Source organism: Salvelinus alpinus, chromosome 27 (assembly GCF_045679555.1).
Source record: "Salvelinus alpinus chromosome 27, SLU_Salpinus.1, whole genome shotgun sequence".
Lineage (NCBI taxonomy): Eukaryota > Metazoa > Chordata > Actinopteri > Salmoniformes > Salmonidae > Salvelinus > Salvelinus alpinus.
Window position 1 is genome coordinate 37,206,067 of NC_092112.1, and position 24,735 is coordinate 37,230,801.

The 24,735-nt window shown below is 44.6% G+C and overlaps 1 protein-coding gene across 10 annotated transcripts in view; it reads right to left on the reverse strand.

The window, feature by feature from the left end:
* Positions 1-24,735, reverse strand: part of LOC139556499 (gephyrin-like) — a 107,012-nt gene that overhangs the window by 69,634 nt on the left and 12,643 nt on the right. For all 10 annotated transcript variants that reach the window (XM_071370528.1, XM_071370527.1, XM_071370530.1 and 7 more), the window contains exon 2: positions 9,307-9,385. In XM_071370528.1, coding sequence (XP_071226629.1) covers positions 9,307-9,385 — 79 coding nt within the window. The remainder of the gene's footprint in view (positions 1-9,306; positions 9,386-24,735) is intronic.

Consider the following 24,735-nt stretch of genomic DNA (forward strand, 5'->3'; position numbering starts at 1 on the left):
CACACACACACACACACACACACACACACACACACACACACACACACACACACACACACACACACACACACACACACACACACACACACACACACACACACACACACACACACACACACAAATAAGCAGGAGGGGAGAACTGTACACATTGAGAACAGACAACAACCCATCTGTCCTTGAGAATGGGTGTCATTTTCATGACCCCTCTCTCTCTATTTGTTTCTCTCTCTCTCTAACTCTCCCTCGCTCTCTCTCTGTCTTGTTTTGTCTCTCTCTCTCTCTATTTGCTATTTGTCTCTCTCTTTTTCTCTCTGTTTCGCTCTCTGTCTTGCATTCTCTCTCTCTCTCTCTCTCTCTCTCTCTCTCTCTCTCTCTCTCTCTCTCTCTCTCTCTCTCTCTCTCTCTCTCTCTCTCTCTCTCTCTCTCTCTCTCTCTCTCTCTCTCTCTCTCTCTCTCTTTCCTCTCTCTCTTCCTTCTCTCTCTCTCTCTCTCTCTCTCTCTCTCTCTCTCTCTCTCTCTCTCTCTCTCTCTCTCTCTCTCTCTCTCTCTCTCTCTCTCTCCCTCTCTCTCTCTAACTCCCTCTCGACTGACACACCTCTTCACACTCCTTCAATAGGAGGGAATACATTATGTGTTGGTGTACTGATTGGACACTGTGCAGACTGATATCAAGGAGAATGTGTTAAAAGAGTTTAAAGTAGGCTTGGGCGGTATCCAGATTGTCATACCTTCATACCGTCCTTGTGCCATACCCGGGATATTCGGTAATACCGGCACAGAACACAAGGGGCGCTGCTTTCAAACCCCACCTATTCTTTGTAATCTGAAGGTTACCAATGCTAACAAGCACATGTAAAAACCCGTAGAGAATGCTAACTAAATGCTAATGAGCTCATTGTGAACATTTTATACAGTTTCTGACCTAAACTATACAAGTACAACAAGCTACTCACAGTTTGCTGCACGTACAAAACTAATATTAGCCAGCAAGGCTCTTGATCAAGGAGGGAATTCTCTGCTGTTATGAAGTGAATGCTTGATTTTGGAAGAAACTATCCACTTAGCTAGATTGTTAACTTCTCTAGGATAGGGGGCAGCATTTTCACTTTTGGATAAATAGCGTGCCCAATTTCAACTTCCTTCTACTCATCCCCAGAATATAAGATATGCTTATTATTAGTAGATTTGGATAGAAAACACTCTGAAGTTTCTAAAACTGCTTGAATCATGTCTGTGAGTATAACAGAACTTATGTAGCAGACAAAACCCCGAGGACTAACCATTCAGATTTTTCTTTTTTTGAGGTCACTGTCTGTTCAATGAGGTTTCATTGGGATACTAGATTTCTAAGGGACTTGTTTGCAGTTCCTACCGCTTCCACTGGATGTCACCAGTCTTTGGAAATTGTTTGAGGTTATTCCTTTGTGCAATGAAGAAGTACGGCCACCTTGAATCAGTGTAATGTTATGTGTACTGTTTGAGAGTTGCGCAAGACTAGAAAAGTAGCGTTAGTTTGTTGTCCTCCTGTATTGAAAACAGATAGACCCGTCTTCAATTTGATCGATTATTAACGTTTAAAAATACCTAAAGTTGTATTACAAAAGTAGTTTGAAATGTTTTGGCAAAGTTTACACGTAACTTTTGAGATATTTTGTAGTGACGTTGCACAAATTGGAAGCTGTTTTTTTCTGGATCAAATGCGCCAAATAAATTGACATTTTGGATATATACGGACGGAATTAATTGAACAAAAGGACCATTTGTGATGTTTATGGGACATATTGGCATGATTTATATTTTATTTCTGCGTTTTGTGTTGCGTCTGCAGGGTTGAAATATGCTACACTCTCTTTGTTTACTGTTGTGCTATCATCAGATAATAGCATCTTATGCTTTTGCCGAAAAGCCTTTTTGAAATCTGACATGTTGGCTGGATTCACAACGAGTGTAGCTTTAATTTGGTATCTTACATGTGTGATTTAATGAAAGTTAGATTTTTATATAATTTTATTTGAATTTGGCACTCTGCATTTTCCCTGGCTTTTGGTCAAGTGGGATGCAATAGTCCCACCTATCCCAGAGAGGTTTTTAACTAGCTACTAAATTAGCAAACCAAATGCACAACTGCAGAGCATTTAGCACATTTTAGACAGTAACTTAATAGTTATAAATATCTAGCTGGTAAACATTTAGTTGTGAATTCCATATTGTAACTAGATCACCTGGCGCATGATACGCAACAGTCACAAGGCCCCGGTCTCTTGTTGTTGTGTGCTTGTAAACAAGCATAAGCTTCATAACAAAAAATAATGTGACAGGTGAAATGAAAAACGTAATGTTCTTTATCTCCTAACGTATTGCGCAAGTTGACTCCAGGTATTTACTTGAAAAGTAGCTACAAATATTCACATTTATTAAAAAACTTCAAATACATACTTTCAACTGTATTTAAAAAATTTATTTATTTATTTTTATATTTATTGAATATCCGAAACATACAATATACTTGCAGTGAAGCCGTTCAACAACTACACCGCACCAGTCATCCAACAGATTCCCATTCAGAGCGACACACAGAAGTATCCAGGGTCAATGCCCTGCTCAAGGGCACGTTGACAGATCTCCCACCAGGCCAAAAAACCTGAACCCGAACCCTCCAAGATCACCCCACAGTTCCCCAATAGCTGTCTCTCAACCAACCTCCACTCCCACTTGTCTACAATTCCAGATCCCAAACCTCAGCTTCCCTCAGCCCATCCCATCTATCTCTGCTGGCCGACCGTCTTCGGATTTCTACGCAACATATATCTTTCAACTATGCTGTGATGTTTAACATACAATTTCAATCTATCTAATCGAATAGAATCCACAGATTGCGAGATGAAAATTAATACTTTTACTAAGAGAATTTGTATATTAGTAATTGACTGACCTGGTCTCTCCAAATCTCCTAACAGTACTATTTCTAGGGTCAATTTTAGATCAATGCTATGCATTTTCAGCCATTCCTGAACCTGAGACCAGAAACAGGCTACCTGAGGGCAATACCAAAACAAACGGTCTATTGATTCTGTATCCTCACAACAAAATCTGCAGAGCTTTGATGATTTTATGCCCCAAATATTCAACATTTTGTTGGTGGAATTCTATATAATAATTTTAGCTGAAAAGCACAAAGTCTTGAATCTTGCGTTGTTTTATATACTGTATCAACACATAGACCATGTACCTTGGAATCGGTACATCAAAAATCTCTTCCCAACTATTTGCAATCTGTATGGCACAGTTGTCAACATCCTGGTCCTCAAATGAAACTGACTTTCCTATTTATGCTATTTTCATTCCTTCTCAAGTTTTGATCCTTTATATTGGGCAGACAGACCAGTTCCCCACCTCCTCCTGCTGCCACCTGCCTCCTCCATTTTTGGGGTAATGCTGTAATCAATTGGTTGTACTCTTGGATTGAGGAGACCTTCCCGTACAACTCCATGAAGGACATAACTCTACCATTCCAATTTACAATATCATTTAAGAATAAAATACCATCAAAGGAAGGTACCGTACAATCAGTCCAGCAAAGCTAATTATGCTCCACTATTGCTCGCACGTAATACAACAAATTATCTCCGTAGCTGGAGATTTGAAAGATAGTATGGTCTGAGAAGATATTGGCAGGCCAAACATAGCCAATATGCTGAGATAATGTATTAGGCCTACTGTGCCAACATTATTCTTACGGAACAGTTTTTTAGTGGTTAGGAGCATTGGGCCAGTAACCGAAAGGTCGCTGGTTCGAATCCCCAAGCCGACTAGGTGAAAATCTGCCAATGTGCACTTAACTCGAATTGCTCCTTTAAGTCACTCTGGACTAGTGTCTGCAAAATTACTAAAATATAAATGTATTAAGTTAATGTTGCATAGGCTTACAAGTCATGCACAAAAGAAAAATCTGAGCGGTAGACTTTGACTCTGAAAGTGACTGAAAGTGGTTGGTGACCACTGGTGTTTAAAGAAAATGTGTTCCATTGAGTGACAGCTGTCTGGTTTAAAGTGTCTGGGCTGATTCTGGTGGGCTGTGGGTGGCTCTGCCCTGTGTTTGGAGTGTGCGTAAATGGACGTCTGTGTGTGCGTGCGTATGTGTGTCCCTGCGTGAATAATCATGAATGGATGTCTATGTGTGTGTCTGTCCCAGACACAGAATTTGTCTCCAGCTGGTCATCCTGGGGTAGTAACACGTGATGTGGAAATATGGCACAGCATGGCACAGCATGGCACAGCCTGTAGAGGGGAGTAGAGGGTCAGGCTCAATCCCAATAACCCCCTTAGCCCTCCGAGGCCGTTTTTCGCGACTCCGTGAGCCACCTGGAGTCGTCTCGAAAACCCAAACCTAGGCAACGGGGGTTAGGGTCTGGTTTCAATTGCAGACTCTATTCACAACTTCAATAAGATAAAAACATTTTTTACGGGGTGGGTCCTCTTCGGACAGACAACTCTCCCAACAAATCAGGAGGCTGACATGCCAGAACGTCGCAATTCGAAAACCAAAGTTTGCAGGCAAAACCTTTGCAGTGGTTTTAGTGACGCTAGTTGACGCAAACTAGACACTTGCGAAATGCACTCATTAAAAATAACCTCTGTGATCGCCATCTTGCTACTATTTAGTATTTTCTATTTATATTGTATTTTATTTTGTATTTTATAACAGCATTGGGCCAGTAACCGAAAGGTCGCTGGTTCGAATCCCTGAGCTGACTAGGTTTAAAATCTGTCCATGAACAAGACACTTAATGAACCCTAACTGCTCCTGTAAGTCGTTCTGTATAAGAACGTCCGCTAAATAAGACATTGACGTTGTTCCTCTATGCCAAATGAGACTGTCGTTGAAATCAGACCCTAGTCACTGTTGCCTTGGGTTGGGTTTTAGAGACTTCTCCCGGAGTGGGAGTGGTTTTCTGATGACATTTTGAGCTACGCGTAGTGCCAATTCCGCCCTCTAGTTCGTCCTCCAAAACAAAGCCAATCAAGTTGCAGACTTCCTAGTGAGTGGTACTCAAATTACCCATGAAGCTCTGCGACCCGCGGCTGGATAGTTTCTGCAGGAAAGATGGCTGACAAAAATAGGAGGATGGAAGGAAATGTAAGTCATTATAACTTATTAACGACTCATTTACAAATCATGTAACGAAAAATGTACATGTTAGTTAAAACTTCTTGTCACTACAGGGGGTGCTGTTTCAACTTCGACATTTTGCGTCTCCAAATTAAACTGCCTCGTACTCAATTCTTGCTCGTACAATATGCATATTATTATTACTATTGGATAGAAAACAATCTCTAGTTTCTAAAACCGTTTGAATTATGTCTGTGGGTGAACCAGAACTCTTTCTACAGCGAAAATCATGACAGGACATGCGAAGGTCTGAAAACTAGGCTCTGATCTCGGATCAGTTTAAAGCTCTGTGTTTGCCCTATGGATCGAAATCAACTGCACCCGCCTTCCCCTGGATGTCAGTAACCAATGAGAAGTGGAATGGTGTTTCTACGTATTTCTCAGAGCTTATAAAAGGGCAAGGAACGAGGTGCGCTCTCTTTTCGACTTCCGCCATTACAAAACGCAAGACCCCAGGATAGCATTTTGAAACGCTCAGTTATCGGCCTTAGATATGTCCGTCTGTAATTTAATTCGGTGTAGGTGTTAGAAACATCATAACGAAGTTATTTGAAACCGATTTATATCAGTTTATGCGAGTATATTGCTATTTTCGGAATTTTCGTAGTATTGCGTTTGAGGATTTGGACATGTGTGTGCCACGTAGCTACTGTTAGCTGCTAGTTCCGAAGTTGAAGTGGACGTTTTACAACAAAGCAACGATTCTTTTGGACAAAAGGACACCTTGCCCAAGATTCTGATGGAAGCTCGTCCAAAAGTAAGAGCTATTTATGATTTTATTCCGTATTTATGTGGAAAAATGTAAACGCATTTTTCGGTCATTATTGCGGCACTAGTCTGGCTGTAACGCACACTGTATGTCTAGTAACGTTAATTTTAAAAATCTAAATCAGCGGTTGCATTAATAACCAATGCATCTTTCATTAGCTGTTCAACCTGTATTTTTTTAGTCAATCTAATCGATAAATAATCGTAAACTTAGGTGCCCTTCCAAGATGGCGCCGGCCAGAATGCATGCCATGTTTTGACTGATTACATAGCATAACCACAATTTGTGATGCTAAATATGCACATTTTTGAACAAACTCTATATGCATTGTGTAATATGATGTTACAGGACTGTCATCTGAAGAATTCTGAGAAGGTTAGTGAAAAAATTAATATATTTTGGTGGTGATAACGTTATCGCGCTTTTTGCCTTGAATCAATGCTGGGGTGATGTTAGCTCATGTGGTATGCTAATATAACGATATATTGTGTTTTCGCTGTAAAACACTTAGAAAATCTGAAATATTGTCTGGATTCACAAGATGTTGGGCTTTCATTTGCTGTACGCTGTGTATTTTTCAGAAATGTTTTAAGATGAGTAATTAGGTAATACACGTTGCTCTCTGTAGTTATTCTAGTCGCTTTGGGTGAGTTTTGTGATAGTGGCTGCAATGGTAAACTGTGATTTATACCTGAAAAATGCACATTTTTCTAAAAAAAACATATGCTATACCATAAATATGTTATCAGACTGTCATCTTATGAAGTTGTTTCTTGGTTAGTGGCTATATATATTTTTATTTAGTCGAATTAGTGATAGCTACTGATGGAGTAAAAAACTGGTGGAGTAAAAAAAGTAGTGTCTTTTGCTAACGTGGTTAGCTAATAGATTTACATATTGTGTCTTCCCTGTAAAACATTTTAAAAATCAGAAATGATGGCTGGATTCACAAGATGTTGGGCTTTCATTTGCTGTATGCTGTGTATTTTTCAGAAATGTTTTAGGATGAGTATTTTGGTAATTGACGTCGGTCTCTGTAATTATTCCGGCTGCTTCCAACGCTATTTCAGATTGCAGCTGCAATGTAGAACTGTGATTTATACCTGAAATATGCACATAAAAAAAAAAAAACATATGCTATACCATAAATATGTTATCAGACTGTCATCTTATGAAGTTGTTTCTTGGTTAGTGGCTATATATATCTTTATTTAGTCGAAATTGTGATAGCTGCCCATGCAGGAAAAAAATGGTGGAGAAAAAAAAGTTGTGTCTTTTGCTATCGTGGTTAGCTAATAGATTTACATATTGTGTCTTCCCTGTAAAACATAAAAAAAATCGGAAATGATGGCTGGATTCACAAGATCTGTATCTTTCATTTGGTGTCTTGGACTTGTGATTTCATGAACATTTGATTATATGATATCCCTGTGGCTTTAGGCTAGGCTATGCTAGTCAGCTTTTTTGATGGGGGGGATCCCGGATCCGGGGTTGTGACTCGTTAGAGGTTAATGCAAAGACAAATTATTGTGCATATTGTTTGGTCATAAAGTTGTTTTACGAAAATCACTGTTTAAGAAAGTTAGCTAGCTAACTAGCTAACATCAGCTGACTCATATTTTTAGCTAGCTATATGGGCTTTTGACATTTGTATGAATTGTAATTTGTGTTGTTTAATGTTTTAGGGAATCCTGAGCCAACCAGATTGTCTTGTGAAACCCAGTGGATCTAAATAATCTATCTAAAGCATTTACTGCAAATGGAATGTATAATTGTGTACGCTTGCCTTGCTGTTCATTAAACAATACCTTGAAGTCAATCACTTGTCATTTTTCTTTATTGTAGTAACGTTAGTGATTGACGATATTTGTCAATGCAGCTGAAGTAACTTCTTTTCCTACTTATTGTGTGGTGTTGGATGAAAACACCTGTACTGTATGTCTATGGATGTGCACCTATAGCTGGTCTGTGTACGGACCCTAAAACATTTAGTATAAATAATAGTTCAGGACGGTGGTTTTAATTGTTCTACAATGCTTCCACTGGCTAATCATTATTAACCAGTGGAAAATGACTGAAGGAAATGCAACTGTTACATGTCAAATTGCTATTATGGAAGGAAAGTCCTGCTTCAGTTCCAACTCCACATTGAACCACAGCCAGAGGATGGGTAGGTTACATTAAGGATTATTTATTTTGTTGTTCTCATTTGTTGCTCATATAGTAAGTACATATTTGTTGCTTGAGAAATATAGTGAAAGCTATTACTGTTGCCAGTAAAGGCATTGTGAAAAACCCAAGGCTCGTAGTCAATGAATTATGTGTTATCCATTGACGGCTTCTGATGTGTGCGAGTGATGTAGTGATGTCCATTTCCCTAGGGGTATTTATCTCTCCCTACCACTAGTTGCCTGTTGAGTGCCACTCCCCCCCTGAGGGACAACTGCCAGTATTGGGACAGAGCAGTCTAAATCAGCTACTGGGATCATATTACACCAGACATGGACACACACACTTTGGCTAACCAGCCTGGTCCTTAACACTGACACACACACACACACACACACATTCACACGCACACGCACGTGCAAACACACACACACACACACACACACACACACACACACACACACACACACACACACACACACACACACACACACACACACACACACACACACACACACACACACACACACACACACAGGCAAGCATGCATCCAGGAACACACACACACACACATCCAACCCTCCTCTCCACACACACGCTAATGAGTGTGTGACAGCCCGGTTGACAGTCTAGCTAGTTAGTGGCGCCAGCGCTGGCTCCATCAGTGTGTCCCAAGACAGCGTGACGTATGAGACATGACACAGGCTTCCACACATAGGCCTCCATATTACACCCTAAAGGACATGACAGACAGACAGGCGTTAGATTGGGCTGAGGGCTACAGCACAGGCCCTATGACATTAATACACTAACACACCCGTGCTATTATAACATATAAGAGCAGACCAGGGTTTCCATGGGGCAACACCAGTGTTTCAGAGTAGGAGTGCTGATCTGGAATCAGCTCCCCCGTCCATTTCATCTTATTCATTATGATCGAGAAGGTAAAACTGATCCTAGATCAGCAGTCATGCTCTGAGATGCTTTAGGATTATGGCACCAGTGGTGCTAAGGTGTAAGAAGATCAACACATGCTAGAACATATGGACATTTATGTGTGTGTCACTGTTAAGGATGATTAACGGTCTAACGACCAGGCTGAGCAGCCAGTGAGTGTGTGTGTGTGTGCGTGCGTGCGTGTGTATGGTCCCCTTGTCTCATGTAGAATGTGCTGGAGGTTGAGAGTCGGAAGACTTACAGGGAGGGGTCGTGCACCAGATCTTTGAGGTTGATTCCACTGCGGTCCTCTGCCAGGTTCCTAAAACAGCTGTCACTCACTGGATGAAGAGAACAGGAGAGAGAGAGAGAACTCATCAGTTAAGTGGGCCAATATGTAGACATTACAAAAGCATCCCCCCCAGTCCACAGACACACACGCTAACACATCTGCAACTGCTGTGCCCCGTGACTGTTGAGCAGGTGTGAGCCACATGAGTCATCATTGTGGTCAGAGATAGAGTGACAGAGAGAGCGAGAGAGAGAGACAGACAGACATCACTAAGAAAGAGACAAGGTGTTTCATGGTCTAAGTGATTACTAAGGACAGGCGAGCTTATATAAGATACAAAAATATCACTTTATAAATAGGCAGATGTATAATGCGACAATGCATCATCAGTGCACCCAACTAACTCCATAGCACAACTAACGAGACGTGGACGCCAGGAAACGGTTAAATGTTTAACCACTGACAAAAAGAGAGGGAGAGGGAAAAGTGAAGGGGGGGTGCTGAGAAGGAGAGATCGAGAGGGATGGAGAGCAGGAGGGGGGAGAGAGCGAGGGGGAGGGGGAGAGAGAGGGAGACAAAAAGAAAGGGATGACAGAGAGGAGGAGGGTGAGGAAAATGCAAGAGCGGGGGGTGAGAGAGCGGGAGGAGGGTGAGGAAAATGAGAGAGAGAAAGGGATGAGATAGAAGAGGGGGAAGTGAGGATAAAGGGATTGCTGTGGGGACAGAGGTAAACAGAGAGTGTAGGCCAGTGCTCTGGAAAATACATTGGAGACTGCTGACATTTGCACAGAGAGAGAGAGCGAGAGAGAGCGAGAGAGAGCGAGAGAGGGAGAGAGAGAGAGAGAGAGAGAGAGAGAGAGAGAGAGAGAGAGAGAGAGAGAGAGAGAGAGAGAGAGAGAGAGAGAACGGGCACGTGGAACACACACTACCCTGAATTAGAGGGACAATGCTGTGTGTGTGTGTGTGTGTGTATGTGCGTGTGTGCTCGTTGTGTGTGTATGCGTGTGTGTGCATGTGTGTGTGTGGAAGGGGGAACTTCCTTTAAGACTGCAGTATTCCTTACACACACAACCACCCCTCCTCAGTCTTTCTCACCCAGCTACCCCTTGATCTAAAAATAGCTACTCCACTCTCCTACAAGAGGCAGCAACCATTCTGAACCAATCAACATGCTCTGTCAAAGGCATCGGCACCCACCACCCTTTTCTGTGTCTATCCGTGTGTGTTTGTGATAGGGGGAACTCCTGACTAAAGGTAATGCAACACGAGTCAGGTGTGTCCCTCCCTCAAGTAGGATAACTGGGAGAGTGATAAAAAGGAGAGAGAGAAGAGGGGGAGAGAGAAGGACAATGAAATACAGTGAGAAAGAAAGAGAGAGTACAAATGAGAGAGTGTAAGGGAGAAGGAGAGTGAGATGAGCGAAGGAGAGAGAGAGAGACAGAGAGCGATAGAGAGAGAGAGAGAGCGAGTGAGGAGGGAGATCTGGCTGCAGTTGAAACAGGCTTCAAAGGAATATTAATGTGATCCTGTGCAGGAGCTGGAAGGGAAGGAGGGAAGGAATGCAGATGGTCGGCCATGACACTGTGGATTCCGCTCCGCACCTATTCCCAGGTAAGCTTGCAGCTCAGGAGCATGGGAGTGGCTGGCCATTTAGACTCCTCCAACCGACACCATCCAGCTCCTCCCTCTAAGCCTACTGCAAGTCTGCTTCACTGCAGTTAAACAAAACAATCACAACTTCAGTTTGGGCACTGATCTCAAGTCAGTTCATGCTTTTAACCTAAAAGAGTTAACGCTAGACCAGGGACAGGGAATACGGATCCCAGATCACTAGTTACAGTACTGCTGGGCATACACTTAGACACGCTCACATTTCCCGATTTCCTTGTTCCAAATCTTCCATTCTATCCATCCTCAACCCCAGGATGTGGGTGCTCACATTACACCATGATTCCCTAATTGATCCTGCCCTGGAAGAAAAATGCCGACACGCAAACAGCGAGCTGATTTATTAGAGGGCACATTATTATGTGGAGAAACATCAAAAAAGAGGCGCAGCATATGGACCCGCCAATAGCTGGACAGATGTAAACAATATGGAGTTTTCTATTCTACTGAGGGAATTGGAGGTTATATCTAACTTTTAATATTGATAAAGGCTGAGTTCTCTCCACAGCTTCAGTTACTTCGGTCCACATGGTACGTGTTGTTGTTGCTTTCCTCTTCACCATGGTTGGGCAGATTCGATTATGCTGAGGGGGACGGGCGAGGGCAAAAGCGGTGAGGGAGGAGCACCCTTCTCATAAGGAACAGTAATCTGCGCCGCTCGGTCGTGTTGTCAACAAGGTAGCATGGTGCATCGTCCAGAAACATACAACATACAATCTCTCTTCCATAAAACATGCTAGAATTTTCAAACTATTTTTTATCGGGAAGGGAGACAAAACGTTTCAAAATAAAAAATCTAAAGCCATCACTTTTTGCATGTGAAAACACAGAATCCTACTCATTACTCCACATGATTAATTACAGTACGTCACTTTTGTTTTGAACCAATTTCACCGTGGGCTTTGAAAGGGGGACCTGGCTCACGCCCGGGAGGCAGCCTGGTTCCAAAACCAATGCAATCAATTTGCACCTGCTGCAAAAAAACACCTACCTGGGCGACCGGATTAATCGAATCCCGTCATTGTTTTGGTTTCACATGCTGAGTGCTCATTGGTTATTTGCGGTAGTCATTTCCCAATCACATTGTAGCACTGCTCATACTACAAATTGCAGTTGCACAACCAACATTTCTGACATGTCAAAAAATGACAGGGACATCCGACAGGGTTCTGGAGAATGGAACAGCCATCATCGGTGCGGCCATGACCCGCTCAAACTACACGAGTTCCGACGTACTGATCCTAGCCCAAGTTCATAAGATTTCACTCCGATCATGAAAATATGTCGGGGAAGGCAAAAAAGGTGGCGAAGTCGGGTTGTGTGTACCCGGCATAAGGGCCACTTGGAGAAGATCAGAGCAGTTTTAGACCACCTCTAGCAAGGCCTGCAATGATTCTGACCATATTCCCCATGACCCACAGACAGTCCGCATCCCAACAAGTCCACGTCATACTCCCATCTACCATCCCCATCCACAGTGTAACAGCGCTCACTGTTGCCCCTAGTGGCTGGTTTCCATGTCATCTCCCGACGTCCTCAGACATTGACGTATGCTGAGTACTGACTTGTGTCACACGTGACCAGGCTGGTCTAGACTCGAGTTTGGGTCAATTCCATTTCATTCCTGTCAGTTGAATTGGACATGGAGTTTCTCCATAGATAAGCATGGCGAGCTGATCTGTCTGCATCTGTCTCTATGTCCCTGTATATATGTGTGTATGTGTCTGTGTGTCTGTGTGTGTGTATCATATTGTATGTGTGAGTGTCTTTGTATGTATGTGTCTACGTGTCTGTCTGTCTGTCTGTCTGTCTGTCTGTCTGTCTGTCTGTCTGTCTGTCTGTCTGTCTGTCTGTCTGTCTGTCTGTCTGTCTGTCTGTCTGTCTGTCTGTCTGTCTGTCTTGTCTGTCTGTCTGTCTGTCTGTCTGTCTGTCTGTCTGTCTGAGTGAGTGAGTGTGTGTGTGTGTGTGTCTATGTCTGTGTGAGTGAGTGCGTGCGTGCGTGTGTGCGTGTGTCTGTGAGTGAGTGAGTGAGTGTGTGTGTGTGTGTGTGTGTGTGTGTGTGTGTGTGTGTGTGTGTGTGTGTGTGTGTGTGTGTGTGTGTGTGTGTGTGTGTGTGTGTGTGTGTGTGTGTGAGTGAGTGTCTTCTAGACTAGCTAGAGTGCCTGTATCTCCCCAGGCTAGCAGTATGAGTGGGAGGAGAGCAGGAGACCGGTGCTTTAGAAGCATTATGCAGGGCGGAACAGCTCCACTGAGAACATTGAAGTCAGCATCCACATGGGATCCAGGTGTACACTCACTTTGTAAAGGGTTAATATGAGCCCCAACACATATCAGAGAGATGGAGACAGAGTAGGAGAGGTAAAAGAAAGGGTAAGAGACGGAAAAGAGAGGGAATGACAACAAAAGAAAGATGACTAAGAGGAGACTAAGAGAGAAGAATATAATGAGAAAAGAGAAGAAGGGAAGAGATGAAGGGAGGAATGGTGATCGAGGAGTGAGAAAAAGAAAGAGATAACATTTATATAAGAAAGTGAACAAGGAAAGAAGAGGAAAGACAAAAAGATAAAAATACGAAAAGATAAAAAGACAAAGACTCAAAGACTCAAAGAGTAAAAGACTCAAAGACTCAAAGAGTAAAAGACTCAAAGAGTAAAAGACTCAAAGACTCAAAGAGTAAAAGACTCAAAGTCTCAAAGACTAAAAGAGTAAAAGAGTAAAAGAGTAAAAGAGTAAAAGACTCAAAGACTAAAAGACTAAAATAGTAAAAGACTCAAAGACTCAAAGACTCAAAGACTAAAAGAGTAAAAGAGTCAAAGACTAAAAGACTAAAAGACTAAAAGACTAAAAGTCTCAAAGACTAAAAGAGTAAAAGACTCAAAGACTAAAAGACTCAAAGACTCAAAGACTAAAAGACTCAAAGACTAAAAGAGTAAAAGACTCAAAGACTAAAAGACTAAAAGACTAAAAGACTCAAAGACTAAAAGACTAAAAGACTAAAAGACTAAAAGACTCAAAGACTAAAAGACTAAAAGAGTAAAAGAGTAAAAGAGAAAAGAAAAGAAAAGAAGAAAATATCTAATAAGGGAAGCCACTAGGAGAGATTAGAGAAGACATCGACCCAAGGCCATATGTGTGATAGGTGATTGGTGTGGCTGGTGTGTGTGTGGTGTGGCTGGTGTGTGTGTGATGTGGCTGGTGTGTGTGTGGTGTGGCTGGTGTGTGTGTGGTGTGGTGTGGCTGGTGTGTATGTGGTGTGGCTGGTGTGGCTGGTGTGTATGTGGTGTGGCTGGTGTGGCTGGTGTGTGTGTGGTGTGGCTGGTGTGTGTGTGGTGTGGCTGGTGTGGCTGGTGTGTATGTGGTGTGGCTGGTGTGTGTGTGGTGTGGCTGGTGTGTGTGTGATGTGGCTGGTGTGTGTGTGGTGTGGCTGGTGTGTGTGTGTGGTGAGGCTGGTGTGTGTGGTGTGGCTGGTGTGTGTGTGGTGTGGCTGGTGTGTGTGATGTGGCTGGTGTGTGTGGTGTGGCTGGTGTGTGTGTGTGGTGTGGCTGGTGTGGCTGGTGTGTGTGTGGTGTGGCTGGTGTGTATGTGGTGTGGCTGGTGTGGCTGGTGTGTATGTGGTGTGGCTGGTGTGTATGTGGTGTGGCTGGTGTGGCTGGTGTGTATGTGGTGTGGCTGGTGTGTATGTGGTGTGTGGGCCCAGTTAACAGGAAGGATTCATGGTGTGCTAGGATGTCCCAGCCAGTCAATCATTTCCAGGGCATAAAGCAGTCAGCTCTCATTATCTCCCAGGGATGCCACACTAATGGGGCTTCCCCTATACCACCAAGGAACTTTCATACACACACTCTCTCTCTCTCTCTCTCTCTCTCTCTCTCTCTCTCTCTCTCTCTCTCTCTCTCTCTCTCTCTCTCTCTCTCTCTCTCTCTCTCTCTCTCTCTCTCTCTCTCTCTCTCTCTCTCTCTCTCTCTCTCTCTCTCTCTCTCTCTCTCTCTCTCTCTCTCTCTCTCTCTCTCTCTCTCTCTCTCTCTCTCTCTCTCTCTCTCTCTCTCTCTCTCTCTCTCTCTCTCTCTCTCTCTCTCTCTCTCTCTCTCTCTCTCTCTCTCTCTCTCTCTCTCTCTCAGAAATATAACCATTTTGAAATATAACCATTTTGAGTTCCATGTCGAACCCTCTGTGGAAAGGGTTCTACCTGCAACCAAAAGGGTTCTACCTGGAACCAAAAATGTTTCTTCAAAGGGTTCTATGGGGACAGCTGAAGAACCCTTTTAGCTTCTAGATAGCACTTTTTTTTTAAATAGTGCGCACACACACACACACACACACACACACACACACACACACACACACACACACACACACACACACACACACACACACACACACACACACACACACACACACACACACACACACACACACACACACACACACACAGGTCCAGATCACAACTTCAGCCACAAATCACCCCCGGCCCAGACCTTGCTCCCTCTAGCTCATGCTGATGCGTGCTCCTCTCTGAATAGGTCAGTCATTACCTTGCTATTTTACTTGGCTGGTTTTGCTGCTCTTAATACTTTTGTTTTGCATAGTTACCTACATGTTTCTCAATAGGTGTCACAATGAGTAACAGTAAATTGAGTCCGCTTTTTTATTTTTCTCAAATTGAAGATGAATTTGGATAAAAGGATATTCAAACCAGGAAAAGTTTAGGGAAATAACAGCTTTTTCATCCTGACCAAATCCTGCCTATCTGGAATCTCCATCAACATCCTGAATTTGCAATAAAATCACATCAAACATATTATAATATTGTAAATTAATACGAATAGACACATCAAACATGTTTACCTTCCCATGATAAAATAATACCACAGCTAAACCCTGCTGTTGGCATCTCCACTGTCTTCTGTATTCATCTGTTTCAGGGCCAATGCCCTTCCAGTGGTGGAGCACACCAACATGAGGGTCTACCAACCACTGGATTCAAATGATATCTGCAGGTGGGAGGGCTCACACCTCCCTCAACCAATCAGTCTCCTCAGAAATGACATCACCTCCCTTCCTCCCTCCGTCTTATTGGCTTGCTCCGTGTCAAATGGAACCACTAGAGCCGGAGGCCTGGGATTAAATGGGCTTAATGATGAATCGAGGTGTGGATCCGCCCCCACTTTGTCGAGGGGTGGGAATGACATTTTACTAGGGGCATTAAATGTTTCACAACTTCCTCCTAGGGTAGAGCAGGGAGGCAGTGGTGCGACAAATACCAGCAGCAGCGTCGTATAACTCTGTGGTGGGGTAAATTTCCAAATTAATAACGGTTTGACGGTGCTGAGTAAAATATAGCAACAGCAATAATGGCAGATAACCTGATGTCGTATAAGTCTAGCGTATCTTAGCAACCTTGTTCATTCTGAGTGGAGCAGTGGGGTAAGCAGCGGGAGGACAACGTCCATCATGAAAGACACACCCGGCAGTTACACACGCACGCACATGTGAGTGTGAATGCACGCTGAATTGTGATGTGTGCATGCACGCACAGACAGGCACACACAAGCAATCACTTACCGACACTCACAGATCATACATACTAAGACACATCGCACACGTGTACACACACACTCAGAGCCAATCTCAATTACTGTTGTGCAAGCGCGCGAGCGAGCGAGCACACACACACACACACACACACACACACACACACACACACACACACACACACACACACACACACACACACACACACACACACACACACACACACACACACACACACACACACACACACACACACACACACACACACACACAGATCCCGGGGCTTACTGTAAGCAGCCGGGAGAAGAGAGGGGGTGTAGAGTGGAACAATAGGATCCTAATCGGCAGGGCTGCATTTCAAAGCCTCTCCCGTCTCTACAACACTGTTTCCAGATAAGATTGAAAAACGCTATTTATATCCAACTACAAGGGAAGCCAACCAATGGCTTGATTTTGGTTTATTCGAAGTCCGATCTAAATTAGGGTGGGGTGTTACGTAAGGGAGAGGAGTCAGTGCGACACTACGCTATACCTGCTACTGCGGAGGGGTAGCAACCGGAGGAGGAAATAGCCCAAACAGTAGCAGCACTGGTAGACACTCTAGCACTGCAGCTAATAGGTATTTGAACACGTTTCGTTAGTGAACTACATTTCCCACATGTTCAGGCAGAATCGGTGCAGGTGTGTTGCACACGACGCTGGACCTAGGAGTCTACACATGCACATGCACACGCACACACGCACACGCACGCACGCACACACACACACACACACACACACACACACACACACACACACACACACACACACACACACACACACACACACACACACACACACACACACACACACACACACACACACACACACACACACACACACACACACACATACACACACACACACACACACACACTGCTCAATCAAACCCCACACTATCTTTCTCTTTCCTTCTCTCCGCAGATGTGCAGAGAATGACTGCTACTCCACCAGCCCAGCTGAGGCCCAGTCAGGGCGAAGCCAAGCCCTCCTCATCCCAAGAGAGACAGCTCCATGCTGGGCTGGGCTGTGAAGAAGAGAGGGGGTGATCGGTGGAGGGCTGGGGGGATGGAGCCCAAATCCCAACCACTTAAACATGGGTTTAAGAGTGCAATTCACACTGAAGGAGAGATAGAGAGACGAGAGGGGGAGGAGACAGAAGGAGGAGAGAGGGACTGAGGGGAGAGGAGAGAATAGAGGGAGGAGAGATCAAATAGAGGAGAGGGAGGAGGAAAGACAGAGAGGAAATATGAAGGAGAGAGGGAGGAGACAGAAGAGAGAGGTCTGAAGAACAGAGGGGAGTGAGAGGGGAGCAGGGAAAGGAGATTGAGGGGAGGGAGGGAGAGAAATGTCTAGAGAGGCTGTCTCAGCACCATGGAGAGCAACAGTGCCATTGAGAGTTCAGCTGAGCACTGAACACGACTTGAGGGATGGGGGAGAGAAAGGAGGGCATGGAGGAGGAGAGGGGGAGGAGGAGAGGGGGAGGAGGAGAGGGGAGGAGGATAGGGAGAAAAAAGGAGATGGAGGGAGATAGAAGGAGAGATAATTGGAGAGAAAAGAGATCTTACTGGGAGAACACAGATAGCCATCCACACACACACACACACACACACACACACACACACACACACACACACACACACACACACACACACACACACACACACACACACACACACACACACACACACACACACACACACACACACACACACACACACACACACACGGAAACAGGGCACTCATGCGCACAAACACACACAAATGGGAACTCGAGCACACACTCCTTAAGTCTTTGAGTGTAAGAGTGTGGACATGGAGGATCGGGGGGGTGGCAGATGGAGAGAGAGCTAGAAAGAGAGTGCGAGAGGGGGATGGAGAGAGGTAGAGAGAGGGACATCTAAAGATAGTCCTAGATAGATACAGGGAAAGGAGAGAGAGGAACGGAGAAGGAGAGAAAGAGTGATTGTGCTGACCCTCAGTGTTCACCCCAGCTTCAGAGGTCTGCTCCCCCTGGCAGTCTCCACTGGAATACATAAAACATGAGAGAGACTGGGCCCCAATGCCAGGCCAGGCACTTAGTCAGCACCCTGGCACTGGAGCCACACACATTCACGGACGGATGAATGGACAAACACACACACACACCAAAATGCATGTACACGCGCACGCAACACACGAGCGGTTGAGCGGATGAACGGACGGATGGATGCTCTCACACACACACACACACACACACACACACACACACACACACACACACACACACACACACACACACACACACACACACACACACACACACACACACACACACACACACACACACACACACACACTTGCCCACACATGTACGCACACACGGGCATGAACACTCACATACACTCCAACCGCAGTACACCGACACCCGATACACCACCCTCAAACTGACCACCAAAACACACTGAAATAGACACACTCAAACACCGACGCGACACACTCACATATTCTCTCCTGGGTCACCACAACACACTCACACATTCTCTCCTGGGTCACCACAACACACTCACACATTCTCTCCTGGGTCACCACAACACACTCACACATTCTCTCCTGGGTCACCACAACACACTCACACATTCTCTCCTGGGTCACCACAACACACTCACACCGAGTCAGAACACTGTTCGCTACTCGTCTATCTCATGTATAGGCAATAGCCATACAAGCTCCTATAAGGACAGTTTCCCAGCCAGAGGAATCCTAGTCGTGTACTAAAAAGCACTTTCAAATGGAGATACTTCGTACTCAATCTCATACTTTCTCTAATTTGTATAGCCAGGGCCCAATATCACTCTTTCCCATCCTCTTTTTAGTAATCTCTCTTTGACTCTCCTCGCCCGCTCTTCCTTAGCACTCACCTAAACATTTTTATGATCATTTTGCTTAAACCCAGGCGGAGAAGGCTGCTTGGTGGAGCCCCCGCAGCTCTGCACGCAAATTCCCTGTCTTATTGATGGTTTATTAACATGACCATAAATATTGAAGAGACACTTACTAATGAAGCCACGGAGAAAAGACCATTCACAGTGCAGTGGGGGGAAGACGGGGACTTTTTCTCTCCTTACTACTTCTTTCATTTCTTTTTCAGTGTCACCGCAACGCCACCTCGACTTTCCCTTTACTGCTCTCCTCTCTTTCCCTCCCCATCTCTCCTCTCTTTCCCTCCCCATCTCTCCTCTCTTTCCCTCCCCATCTCTCCTCTCTTTCCCTCCCCATCTCTCCTCTCTTTCCCTCCCCATCTCTCCTCTCTTTCCCTCCCCATCTCTCCTCTCTTTCCCTCCCCATCTCTCCTCTCTTTCCCTCCCCATCTCTCCTCTCTTTCCCTCCCCATCTCTCCTCTCTTTCCCTCCCCATCTCTCCTCTCTTTCCCTCCCCATCTCTCCTCTCTTTCCCTCCCCATCTCCTTCCTTCTTTCTCCCTCTTCTCTCCTCCTTTTCCAATCATCACTTCTACCTCTCTTTTCTGGCCTCTCTCTCTCTAACTCTCTCTTTTCCTTGTCACTGGTGTCAGATCAATGTGATTGGAGGGATTGAAGGTGGGGCCCCCCTATTGTCCACGGCCCCTCGTGAATATGAATCACGCATACGAGGGAAAGTGGGAAAGGGAAAACCTAGTCAGCTGCACAACTGAACGCATTCAACCGAAATGTGTCTTCCACATTTAACCCAACCCCTCTGAATCCCTCTGAGAGGTGGGGGCGGCTGCCTTAATCGACATCCACGTCATCGGCGCCCGGGGAACAAGGCAGTGGTCAACTGCCTTGTACAAGGGCAGAACTGCAGATTTTACCGCCTTGCCGGCTCGGGGGATTCGAACAGGCAAACTGTCGTTTACCGTCCCAACGCTCCAACCGCTGGGCTACTAATAATAACTCATGGGGCTAGTATAACAAGGTCAGAGCTCTGATGACGATGTGGCCATGATGACGATGACTTTATAATCAAGTCAGTAGAAGAGTATAGTAGGCAACCTCAGCAGTTTACCCCTTAGCATGACATTTCCATGTTGGGAGAGCCCAGGGCTAGTGGGCTAGTTCATTCTCTCATGGCATTTAGAGGGGCTGTTTGCATATTGCTCCTGTTAGCGTGCAGTGTGTGGCTCTCACTGCGTGTGTGGTGTGTGGTGTGTGAGTGAGTGAATGAGTGAGTGAGTGATTGAGAAAGAGTATACTGTGTGTGTGTGTGTGTGTGTGTGTGTGTGTGTGTGTGTGTGTGTGTGTGTGTGTGTGTGTGTGTGTGTGTGTGTGTGTGTGTGTGTGTGTGTGTGCATACTGCACCATGTATGTATGAACAGTGCTTTTTATCCAGTCCAAGTGACCTTTGAAGATGAGATTGTTACTGTAATGTCAAACACACTACATCTCCGGATAGATAAGAGGATACATTAAGATAAATAGCATTGACCCCTCCATTGGGAGCTGACAGTAGTGATGGAGGGGGAAAAAGACGATACAGTTGCATACCGCAATATTATTTGGAACAATATTACATTGATACTTTGACTCCAAGTATCCATTTTTATTTGTATTGGTGTTTTGCTTGGTTGCGTTAGCTAGCGCTAGTCGGCTGTACCTGTCCAAAATGCTGATGTTTTACATCCTATAGCTTGTCCTCCATCTTCTTTTTAAATAGTGAGCCGACATGTCTTCATCACCTATATTTCCATGACTGATCTGAAATCATTTGATAATTCTCTCTCTTATCTCTCTGCAGCAGGGGATAGGAGAAGGATAGCGGTTTGGGGTAAGTTCTACAGACTACTGATCTAACTAAGTAGGTAGTCATCAAATCCGTCATAACAGGCCCAATGTGGGTACTACAGACAGATTTGAATATATTTGGCTGTTTTCGTTGGCATAGCATTTAGAAGTTGTCCCTTTTCAGGTTTAGAAGAAGTGGCTGCTAAATGCTAACTCCCTTTTGTATAAGCTGGTAGCATAGCTAGCATACAGACGTCAGTGGTGGTAGTCAAAGTAGTTTTTAACTGTAATGCAGTTGATTGGTGATGATGACGTGTACATGTGTTGGGGTTGACATCCATACAAGCATTATATTCAGATTTTTACCTCAGCATAGTGTGAAATATAAATATAAACAATAGTCCACATTTTTCTGGGGGGCAATGAGGAGATTCAGGCTTTTCCCCCCACGGCATATTTCCCCCTCGCGTTTCCATGCCATTGCTATTGTTTTGGTTGAGTTCTATTGACCTCGTTACCGCATCTAGCGTGAGAATCACAACGCATATCGTATTGGCACCGAAGTATAGTGATAATATCGTATAGTGAGTTCCCTGGAAATTCCCAGCCCGAGCTAATACTATGTAGCAATGTAGCACAACTATCTATGCTGTTCACAGGACTATCAGGCAGTGTGCAGGACAACCCTGGGTCCACCTTAAGGACCCATATGATTTATATACCATAGAATTGCAATGGTGGCTGTTTTGGACTCTATTTTCATGTATTCGACCATCATCCAACTCCACTAGTGATTGTTCTGGGTCGTATTCATTTGGCATAAAACTGAAGAGTGGGTACCTGGTTTTGTCTAATAAGAACAGATTGTTTTCGTTTTCCATTCAAAAACATTTTACTACAGTGTGCCAAAATGAATATGACCCAGCACCATCGCCTCTCTATTGGTAAGCTTAGGTACTATTCTCTTATTAATGCTCTGAAGGCTCTGCGAGCGATCCTATTGATTTCTATAGGAATCTGCGGCCATTAATATTCCTGCACATGTCTGATCTCTATCCCCCACCTCATGCGCCCAGCTGCATGTCCTCTCCTGCTAGCTGCCGATACAGGGGAACCCACCTCCCATCAGGGACATGACGTGGTCAGTGATTTGTGCATACATATGCATGCAAACACACACAAGATACACACACAAGCACACACACACACACACACACACACACACACACACACACACACACACACACACACACACACACACACACACACACACACACACACACACACACACACACACACACACACACACACACACACACACACACACACACATAGTTTAGCTAATTTAATATGACTAAAGATAAGAGTCCATAAGTGGACAGTACTTAATTAGGCTGTATTAGAAATGGATGGTTAACATTAGCTAAAAAGCCTCTCTCGACCATCGGCTTTTAGGGGCTTTAAGTGAAATACATGCATTGAGGAGCTAATCAAATCAACTATTGATTGCTCTTGCCTTGATGTGCTCCCAGCACTTCTAAGAGCACCAAACCAATGAGAATCAGGGGTCAGGGGTTAGGGTTAAAGCTAGGGTTGGGGTCATGCGGGCTAAGGGTCAAGGGTCAAGGTTAGGGACCGTTTTGGGTCATTGACAGGGTCAGATATCGGGGTTACGATATGAACACATACAGACCAGGGTAGTCATTTTGACTTGCATCAGTAGCCATGTTGGGAAAGTAAAGACCCATCCTCTGACGCAAACCCTGGGTGGTGTTCATTAGGGCACACCGTAGCAAAACACTGCATCAGAAAAACGAAGAGAGCATTTCCAATTGGACGAGTTCAGATAGGGCCTCCCGGTTTCTCTTCGTTTCGAGATGTTTTTCTTCCATTTCGTGCCTACTGAACATGACCCCGGCTTTAGTCATGATGACAGCCATGCCTCAAGAGATACAGCTGTCAAGGCGATTCAGGAGGAGGGAACGCGGAGCATATTGTAAGTGACACGCTGTTCAAACGTTGTTCACTAAGTGGAACGTTGATTTAAATCCCTCCGATTTGGGAATAGGGTTGTCCGACTTGTCCCCATGTGGCGTTGGCAGTGCCATCCCCTGCCATGCTCTGGTCCACCGGTTGCCCGCCACTGCCCTCGCCGTGACAGCTCCCAGTCACTGCCCGGCGTTCCCGCAAATCCCATTTCATGCCAGAGATGTTCCAGAAAGGCAAAACAAAGGCAGATCGGCACAGCTGCGGCTCGAGCACATTGTCCCGACAATCGACGTGAAATCAGTGGAACAAAGCAGAAAGCAGAACTCTGCTGCCGCAACCAACGATGCAGTATGCGCCATCAGAGGGTATTATGCTCATGCTGCTGGTAGAGTGAGTGTGTGTGTGTGTGTGTGTATGTGTGTGTGTGTGTGTGTGTGTGTGTGTGTGTGTGTGTGTGTGTGTGTGTGTGTGTGTGTGTGTGTGTGTGTGTGTGTGTGTGTGTGTGTGTGTGTGTGTGTGTGTGTGTAGTTTCTTGGAGTAAAAGTTCTACTGCATCTTGAAGGTCAACCATGCTAACTTAGTTCAGCATGAGCTGACATGTAACTGCTATTATTAAATATATCAGCAAAGTGTAGGCTAATTAGGGAGGTGTGTGTGTGTACATGTGTGTGTGTAAATGCGTGTGTGTCCGCATGTGAGAGACAGAGAAATATCCAAACTCAAGTTCATCAGCAGTCAATCTAGCCAAAGAATGTCAATGATATTCTACATAGTTCTTCTGTTAGGTCCATATATGACACCAATCAGAGGTTGTATATGAGGGTGATATCCATTGGCTACAGAGGACAAGCAGGTAACTGGCACTTCTATCAACATGGGGTAAGACTTACATCATCTCTCATGGACAGATGAAACTGTCAAGGCTCACGTAGAATGATGTGATTACGAGCAGCAGCAGTTCACATTTTTTTTTGGGGGGGGGGGGGGGGGGGGTCGTCGATTATTTGGACAGATCAGGATTGGGCGAAGGCGGTGCTGAAACTGGTGCTGGGATTTTCAAGCTCGTGTGCGGATGATAACTGGTTTCCACTAGATTACACATTATAGGAGGAATTACCACATGCTGTTAGCTGTCCTTAGCTGACACTACTCAACAACACTTCCCTTTGCAAAGTGAAACTACCAACCCATTGTACTAGCTTAGCCTTTTACCGCAGTGGGCTAAATCATGGTCACACAGAGTGTTTCTTGGTAGTCTTAAACACATCTACTTTAAAACAAAAGTATACCCCTCACACACATGGTTATGGGCTTTGAAAAATGAAGACACTGGTACCATGTCAGATATAGAGTTGAAATGTATTCTATTCTGAGTTTACATCCCAATAATACACTATATCACAGAAGACTGAAATATAACCAAACCGTTT